This window comes from Mobula hypostoma, chromosome 1, assembly GCF_963921235.1.
Source record: "Mobula hypostoma chromosome 1, sMobHyp1.1, whole genome shotgun sequence".
Classification (NCBI taxonomy): Eukaryota; Metazoa; Chordata; class Chondrichthyes; order Myliobatiformes; family Myliobatidae; genus Mobula; species Mobula hypostoma.
The window spans coordinates 114114625-114124146 of NC_086097.1; the positions used below are offsets into that span (position 1 = coordinate 114114625).

The 9522-nt window shown below is 44.0% G+C and overlaps 1 protein-coding gene across 2 annotated transcripts in view; it reads right to left on the minus strand.

Moving 5' to 3' along the window:
- dipk1c (divergent protein kinase domain 1C) overlaps positions 1 to 2769 on the minus strand; it is a 40100-nt gene extending 37331 nt beyond the window's left edge. For both annotated transcript variants that reach the window (XR_010016306.1, XM_063034996.1), the window contains exon 1: positions 1969 to 2769. Coding sequence is in view for 1 of the 2 variants with exons in the window: in XM_063034996.1 (XP_062891066.1) it covers positions 1969 to 2154 (186 nt within the window). In the remaining variant the exon portion in view is untranslated. The remainder of the gene's footprint in view (positions 1 to 1968) is intronic.
- Positions 2770 to 9522: the final 6753 nt, after the last annotated feature.

Genomic DNA, 9522 nt, shown 5'->3' on the forward strand with positions numbered 1-9522 from the left:
TCACCTGAAGCTCTCATTCCACCTTGCAATGCCTGAAGCCCTGCCTTGTCTTGCCAGTAACTCTCGCCTCACCTGAAGTTCTGTCTTGCCTTGTTTTGCTGTCTTGTGCTGGAGCCACCCTGTACCTAGCTCCCTTCCTGTCCCTTGCTTCCGTCGGGTAAGCCAGGCCGTCTTGCCATTACCTGCTGTTGGTTCTGTCCCTTCCTGTCCCTTGCCTCCGTTGGGTGGAGATCCACACCCTGCCCAGGAGGAGCTTCCAGTCTCAAGTCTCCAGCCTCCTGCCAAGCCTCACCTCAAGTCTCAAGTCTCCAGCCTCCTGCCAAGCCTCACCTCAAGTCTCAAGTCTCCAGCCTCCTGCCAAGCCTCACCTCAAGTCTCAAGTCTCCAGCCTCCTGTCAAGCCTCACCTCAAGTCTCAAGTCTCCAGCCTCCTGCCAAGCCTTGCCTCAAGTCTCTAGACTCTAGCCTCAAGCCTGAAGACTCCAGCTTCCTGCCTAGCCTCAAGCCTGAAGACTCCAGCCTCCTGCCAAGCCTCGCCTCAAGCCTCTAGCCTCTAGCCTCAAGCCTGAAGACTCCAGCCTCGTCCTGCCTGCCAGCCAAGCCTCGTCCTTGCCTAGTTCTGGGGTCCGAGCCAGAAGCAAGACCCAGGTACTGGGTCCTTGTCCAGTCTCTGGCTCGGAGTCCAAGCCCGGGCTCCTAGCTCTCTTGTCCAGTCCTGCCGGCGTGTATGACCAGCGGGACTAATGGAATGGAACGAAGGATTCCAAATAAATTGTGCGTTGCAAATATTTATGTTTCTGTGGCGTCCATTAATATAGACTGCGGTTTCAATCGGGAAAGAATGGCGCAATTCTATTTTAATATTTCACATCGTCGTGCGTGTTAATCAATAATGTAAAACAAAAAAAATATATATAGTTGAGTAACTTCTGTGGTAAAAAGCGGTAAATGTCTCTGTGATTACACTACGTGACCAGCCTGATCTCGAATACAGAATGTATCTATTAAGTGAAGGGAGTGAGGGAAATGTCTTTTATTGAACACAACAAGGTTTTAAAGTTGCAAACTAGAGGTTCTGTAAATGCACACCATTTCTCAGTGGAAGCAAGAGAATCAAGCAGCAAATGTTTCGAGAATTTTTTATAATTCGATTCCAAGTGGAAGGCTGGTTTTTATTTAACAATTTCAAACCTTGAAGAGGTTGTTGCACATTATCGAGTGTTCGTTGCCTGTGCTAATAATTGTTGGGCGCACAGCAATGAAACCAGGCTGTGTCGCTCCCGTTACTGTATTTAGTAGCTGGGTGAACTGCGAATTGACGTTATCGTCGGCTGAAGGTGCTCATCCCGTCCCCCCGGCACAGGCAATTAATCATCCACACTGGTGAGAATCAATTGACCAGATCGAGCTTCTAGCTGGCTAAAAGCGTGGCCAGAGGATGAAGCCCGTTTATAATAGCGCTGGGTGCGTGGAAAAGTCACGTCTGAAGTCTGACTTCATCTTCGCAATACTTTTAAATCGTCCTCACCGTAGGCAGACAAGCACTAAATAAAATGCAACTTCTTCAAGGTTTGGAGATGTTAATTGCATACTAAACTCTCACTTTCAATGATTCATGCAAATAACACGAATAATTTGCTATTTAATTCTTTTGCTTCCTATGAGAAATGGTGAGCATTTATTTTTACGGGAAATAATATAACTCTTCTCCAGTTAGAAACACCCGATCGACATCTGGCTACAAAGGTCAAAATATATTTTTAAATGGTTACCAAATTAAACTCGAACAATATTCGTAAGAAAAACAGCTTGCTATTTATAAATTATATATATAAAGAACCTTGAAATAAAGCTTGTCTAAGGAGCAAGTCCCGTCAATAGAAATCCGGAACCATCACATCAGTCACTAGTGACTAAGCAGTAATATTTCGCACATCTGCACTTAGTACTATCTCGTAAAATTCCTTACCAATCGTCCGAGAATTCTTTTACTTTTCTGGTCGGTGCAATATTCGGCGAAGATATTCTTGTGGATGAAGACTGACATGTTTACAAGAAGCCAGCAGGCGATCCATAAGAGGAGGCAGACCAGAGCAGATTTCCTAATGGTCTTCGGTTTCAAGTGCCGACAGCCTACACTCCCGAAGGCTGGCATCGCGGAGGTCACTTGTCCGCCTCCCGTCCTGGGAACCGAATAAACAGGAGGATCGAAGCCGAGTCTCCGGCTCTGCTGACTGTCCCGACATCTCTCTGGGAGCGGCTTCAGCCTCCACAGAGACTCGCTCTCGAGCCCGGGTCTCGCCTGTGATGCGCCAAAATGAAGCAAGAACGAGTTCCCCTGGTGTGCGAAACCACACAAACGTCTGACAGTTCGATCTTTCCTTCGTTCAGCCAATACTTCTGGTAAAATGTGCGCATACACGAAATATTCTCTAACAAGAAGACAGACTTATGCCGAAGCCTTTCTTTTCACAGAGGTTCTCTCAGTTTAATGTTTAAGCCACGTGCTTCCGCATTTCTCCTGCTGTCACTGGCTGAGTGCCACAACCATGGAGCGGGAACTTTGACTGATGTGACCCCGGGCTGCCCCCGTGGAATGTTGCTCGCCATTTCAAGTTTATTTTTTTTAGTTAGGAGACAAAGAGAGAGAAGGGCATGAACTCAATTGATCACAATTGCCACACAGCGGCGGGGGGACGCGTTGCCTGGGAAATAACTGCGCCTGTGCGGAGCTGAATACGATCGGCTGGTGAAATAGAACTAAGCCTACATCCTAGGGAATAAACTAAAGCAGTATGTATGGGGGCGGGGGGGGGGTGTTCGGGATGTGGTGTGGCGCGACTGATTTCACTCTGTGAAACACTGGGGCGCACTGGTGCCACGTAACATGCAGTCTAACCCATCGCTCTCTATGCACACACACACACACACACACACTGTTCCTACAAGTTCGCCTCAAAAATCATGAACTTTTGCGTCTGTTCTTATCCTGACGCATTCCTCAATTGCATGGTGGAAACGAAAGCCGGCTGTACACCGTCCCTGTTCTCAATGCCAACAGACACTTCTGTGGTTCTTCCCGCTCTGGTCAAGCGGCTGTACGCTTAATTCTTCCGCTCTTTCACAGCCTGACCGAGATGAGTCTTGGTGTCTGTAACTCTTTCCCCCGAATTTCGATCATGTGCTTAAGGAATAGTCCTCCCTGCAACATCGGAAAGGGTCATTTGTCCTCACCCCTTCATCTCTCCATTACACCCCGTCCTCCCTCCTCACATCGCCCTGCTTAGGCAGTAAAGGTGTTGCGATACCTTCTGTCTGTTCTGTATCAAACATGTGCCCGTTCTTCAAGTTTCTAAATACTGACCCGCTTCTTCGTCAACCCCACCTCCTTGCCCACCACCCCCTCACCTGGCTTCACCTATCTCTTGCCAGCTCGTACTCTTTCCCCTCCCCCTCCCCCAGTTTCCATGTTCCGATTTCTTCCCCCTTCCTTTCCAGTCCTGATGAAGCTGAAACGTCAACTGTTCAATCCCCTCCACAGATGCTGCCTGATCTGCCGACTTCCTGCAGTACTTAGTGTGTGTTGCTCAGGATTTCTAGCATCTGCTGAAGCTCTTGTGGTTAGTTAAGCGGTTGTCCACATGGGGCACTTACCGCTAATTCCAAGCGGTAAATTCCATGACCTTCATCTGAATCTCACTAGTGTGTAAAGCACTAGATCATACTCTAAACAATCACTGTAAGCCAAAGTTACAATGCCATTTGGCCCACAACCTCCACTGCTCACTCTTTGTAATACAGTCGCTGTCCAATTAGTCCCATGCCTAACTCCTTCCACACAACCGAGTATTTTCTTTTATTTGGACAATGGACCGCATTCTTCCACGCACTTTTATTTTAATGAAAGCCAATCGGGAAAAAAATACGATCCAAACAACATTTTCAACTACCTACCCACATGAAGTCATAGTCTGGGCCTCTTTTTATTAGAAGCAGTTTGGAGAATGAAAGGTGACAAAGGGGTTCAAGTTATGACTGACCTATTTGTATATAAAATAACGTAGGCCTGGATACAGTAAATGGGAAGGGCTTACTTCCATCAATCGGAAATCAAAATTTTGGGACGTAGACAGAAGGATTAGTGGATGATGATAACTGGAAATTCAGTTATTATTGCCATGTGTACTGAGACACACTGAAACACGATGTTTGTATGTCATCCAGACAGGTCATAGACCATGGAACAGTACAGCACAGTGACGGCTCTTCAGTCTGCGAAGTTGTTCCGACCTTCTAACCTTCTCCAATATCAATCCAAATCTTCCCTCCATTTTTCTTCCATCCATCTGCCTATTGAAGAGTTTTTTAAATACCCCTAGTGTATCAGCCTCTACCACCACCTCTGGCATATATCACTCTCTGTATAAAAAACTACCTCTGACATCTCCCCTAAACTTTTCTCTGATTGTCTTAAGAGGATGTCCTCTGCTATTAGCTACTACCGCACCGGGGATAAGGCATTGGCTCTCCATTTTATCTTCGCTCTTATCATCTTATACACCTCTATCCAGATGCCTCTCATCCTCCCTTGCTCCAAAGAGAAAAGCCCTAGCAACACTTTACCTTTCCTCATAAGACTCGCTCTCTAATACAGGCAGCATAGAACATAAAACATAGAACATAGAATAGTACAGCACTTTACAGGCCCTTCTGCCTACAATGTTGTGTTGACCCTCAAACGTTGCCTCCTATATAACCCCCCACCTTAAATTCCTCCATATACCTGTCTAGTATATGGACAATCTACTTAAATTGTTTATCCTGATTGACCTACCTACATTTTGGATTCTTGGATATGAGAAATTTAATAATCTTTGCTAAAAATGAAATGTTTTGTAGTTTGATTTTAAAAAGAGTTATATCAGCTTCCCACCAGCTTTTCCTGACTGAAAACAAGACCAATTCATTTCAATACAACTCCAATTTTTGCCGGTTTCATTTTTGCTCTGCATTGTCAATGTGCTGAGCTTTTTTAAAAAAACACATCCACCTGAAGTCCATGCCTACAAGCAGTAAGACCACAAGACACAGGAGCAGAATTAGACCATTCGGCCTATTGAGTCTGCTCCGACATTTCATCATGGCTGATCCATTGCCCTTTCAACCCCATTTCTCCTGCCTTCTCCACGTAACCTTTCATGCCCTGACTAATCAAAAGCCCATCAACTTACGCCTTAAATACACCCAATGACCTGGCCTTCACAGCCTCATGTGGCAACAAATTCCAGATTCACTACCCACTGACTAAAGAAATTCCTCATCTCCATTCTAATTGGACGTCCCTCTATTTATTACCTTCCATCCATCAGGCTCTTAAACATGGACAACTTCACTCACAACACTTAACTAATCACTGACCACAACCTATGGATCATTTTCAAGGACTCAATAACTCATGTTCTCGGTATTACTTATTTGTTATTACAGTATCTGTTTTTATGTATTTGCACAGTTTCTCTGCTTTTGCACATTGGTTGTTCATCAGTCTTTGTGTGCAGATCTTCACATCCTGGTAAATCTCCTCTGCACCCTCTCTAAAGCTTCCACCTCCTTCCCATAATGTGGTGACAGAGAATTTTGGTAAATATTGCAAATGTTTCTGCTATAACTTCCACCATTTCTTTCCATCAGGATCAGAGGACCAGTCCACCTTTAAGCCCAGTACTTCTATCATCACCACCCCTGTAATGATTTGCAAAGGCAGTGATTGTATCGAGATCCTCACTTTCCAACACCTCTATAACATCTCTCTTTGGCCTGTTAGCTGTGTCCTCTGTCGTGAAGACTGAGACAATTTCAGTGTCACTACTGGTAATTCCAATGACATTACTCTGCGAAAGATGGAGATCTTCTATAGGTAATCCTTTGTTGTTATAGTAATCCTTTGTTTCTTATGCATTTCTGTGCCATCATAATTCAATGCTACCTGATATATTGTGAGATTACCTACCTCTAGCACCTTCTTGCTTTGCAACCCCTTTTTCTGTGGAGATGGGGGAGAGTTGATTTTCTCTCATATTCCCTACAGCTCTCTCTTACTGGTCACCTTTAATCTATGCCCTTTGGTTTTAGGTTTCTGTTGAGAGAAAGTTTTTTCACTATCCATCCTATCTAGACCTTTTACCATTTTGTGCACCTCAGTCAGCCTCTTCAGTCATCTCTGCTGTGAGGAAAGTAAACCCACCCTATCCTGTCCCTTCTCATAACAGAACTGATTCATCCCAGGCAACATCCTGATAATTTTCCTCTCCACCCTCTCCAGGCCATATACATGTTGCTACGATGTGGCGATCAGAAACATACATCATACTCCACTTGTAACCTAAAAATCTCCTGAGCTTTAGGGTTATATATTCAATGCCCCATGCGAATGAAGTTCAGTTCTCTGTTTGCCTTCTTCATTACTATGTCCACATAAGCTGTCATTGTAGGGATCTATGGATATACACCAAGATCTCTCTACCAGGGCTCTAGCTTTCATAATGGATTTCCCACCCTTATTAGACATCACAAGATTGGACCATAAGACATGGGAGCAGAATTAGGCCATTCGACCCACCAAGTCTGCTCCGTCATTCCATTATTGTTGATTTATTATCCCTCTCAACTCCATTCTCCCCATAACCTTTGACATCCTTACTAATCAAGAATTTATCAACTTCTGATTTAAATATATTCAATGACTTGGCCTCCAAAACAGTCTGTGACAATGAATTCCATAGATTCACTAACCTCTTGCTAAAGAAACTTCTCAACTTCTCTGTTCTAAATGGACGTTCCTCTATTCTGAGGCTATGTCTGTCGTCCTAAACTCCACCACTATAGGAAACATCCTCCCCACATTCACTCTGTCTAGGTCTTTTAATATTTTGCTTTTCAATATTTGGTAGGATTCAATGAGATCCCCACTCATTCTTTTAAACTTCAGCGAGTACAGGCCCAAAGCGATCAAACGCTCATGTTTTAACACTTACATTTCCGGAATCATTCTCGTGATCGTCCTATGAACCCTCTCCAATATCAGAACATCTTTCCTTAATAAGAGGACTTAAACTGCTCAAAGCCTTTGGATTACATTCTTGCTTTTGTATTCTAGTCATCTTGAAACAAATGCCAATATTGCATTTGCCTTCCTCACCACCAACTCAACCTGCAAGTTAATCTTTAGTGAATCCTATACAGGAACTTCCAAGTCCCTTTGTACCTTTGATTTTTGAATATTTTCCCCTTTTATAAAATTATAAAATAGGAATAAGCCTTTATTCCTTCTACTAAAATGCATGACCATACACTTCCCTACCTGTATTCCATCTCCACTTCTAGGGCCATTCTCTTAATCTGTCCAAGTCCTTCTGCAGATTCAGAGCTTCTTCAACACTACCTGCCCCTTCACCTATCTTCATATCATCTGCAAACTCAGCTATAATGCAATCCCTTCTCAATTTCCATCAGATTAACTTGTAGCACCAGAAGTTCCAACACATTAGACCACTGTTATACTAAGATAAGGAATGCCTACCATTCCGTGCCCAGACCTCATTTTGGGAAATCTGATCATTTGGCTATTCTTCTCCTACATGCATACAGATGGAGGCTAAAGAACAAAGCTCCAGAGATTAGGACAACAAAGAGGTGGCTGCATGAGACAGAGAAGCAGCTACAGGATTGTGTCAATTTGGTGGACTTGGCCATGTTCAAGGCCCAGATCTGAATGAATACACCATGATTGTCACAGACTTTATAAAAAGAATTGGAGATGCGTATGTATCCTCAAAACCATTCACAGTCTTTCCCTACCAGAAGCCCTAGATGAACCTTGAGATCCACAATCTACTAAGAGCCATATCAGAGGTAGGATCTCTGGAAAGCCATCTCACAGGTAAAGTAGCAATTCTGGACTGAACTGAAATAAATGAAGGATGCTTGACAGTTGTGGCAGGGATCTAATGCATTCACATCTTATAAAGTAAAATCAGGTGACAAAGGTGACAAGAGGGCTTCGTTTAGAGATGAGCTCAATGCCTGTGCTCACCTTGATCATGAGAACATGGAAGGACCATCACAAAATGCCACAGCCCCCACTGATTTCAGTCTCTGGGGCCAAAGTGCAAACATCCTTCAGAAGGATGAACGGATGAAAAGCATCCGGTTCAAATGGGGTACCAGACCAAGGTGTAAAGACCTGCACTGATTAGCTGGCTGGACATGTTCATTGAGATCTTTAGCTTCTCCCTTCATAAGTCTGAGGCCCCCTTCCTGCTCCAGGAGCAGGTATATCCACAGTGATGATGTGTTTCAAGAAGTTGTTAATGAAACATATCAACTCCTCCCTGAGAAATAACTTGGACCCACTTCAGTTTGCCTACCAGAGCAACAGGTCCACAGCGGATACTATCTCATTGTCTCCCTACTCAACCCTGGAACATCTAGACCACAAAGATACATACATCAGGATGCTCTTTATTGACTACAGCATGGTATTCAATACTATCATCTCCTCAAAGCTAGCCAATAAGCTTCAATACCTTGGCCTCAATACCTTGTTCAACTGCATCCTTGATTTTCTTACTTGTAGACCCCAGTCAATTGCGATTGGCAACAACATCTCCTCTGTGCTTTGTGCTTAGCCCCCTGCTCCACTCACTTTACACTTATGACTGTATGGCTAAGCACAGCTCCCATGCCATTTTCAAGTTTGATGGTGACACCACAGTCACAGGCCGAACCAAAGGTGGTGATGAGTCAGAATATAGGAGAGAGACCAAAAATCTGGCTAAGCGGTGCCATAAAAACAAGCTCTTACTCAATGTCAGCAAGGTGAGGATGCCATCATACTCCTAAATTGTGCTTTATAGATTGTGAGAAGGCCTCGGGAATCAAAGATGAGCCACTTGCCACAGTCGTTGAACTGAAGCCTCTGTATTTATGTGGCTGGTCAGTTATGATTCTGATCAGAAGTAACTTCTAGGCTTTTGATGGTTACTGTACAGGGGAGGGTGACTTGGTAATGGTAATGTGCTTATGTATCAAGAGCAAATAGATAGACTCTTTTTGATTTATTTATTGAGATACAGCACGGAATAGGCCATTCTAGCCCTTCGAGACTCACCACCCTGCAATCCTCCAATTTAACCTGAGCCTAATCACAGGGCAATTTATAATGAACAATTAGCCTACCAATCAGTAGGTCTTTGGACTGTAGGAGGAAACCCAAGCACCCAGAGGAAACCCATATGGTCACATGGAGAACATACAAACTGCTTACAGGCAGTGGTGGGAATTGAACCCTGGGCTACTGGCGCTGTAAAGTGTTGTGCTAACCATGATGCCACCCTGCCATCCTATTCTATCTTTGAGATCATCGTTGCCAGGTGTTTATTTCAATGTTGTCTGGGTCTTGCTGCACACTTGTATATTTGTTAACTTAAAATTAACACATTCATTAAAATTTAAAATTATATTT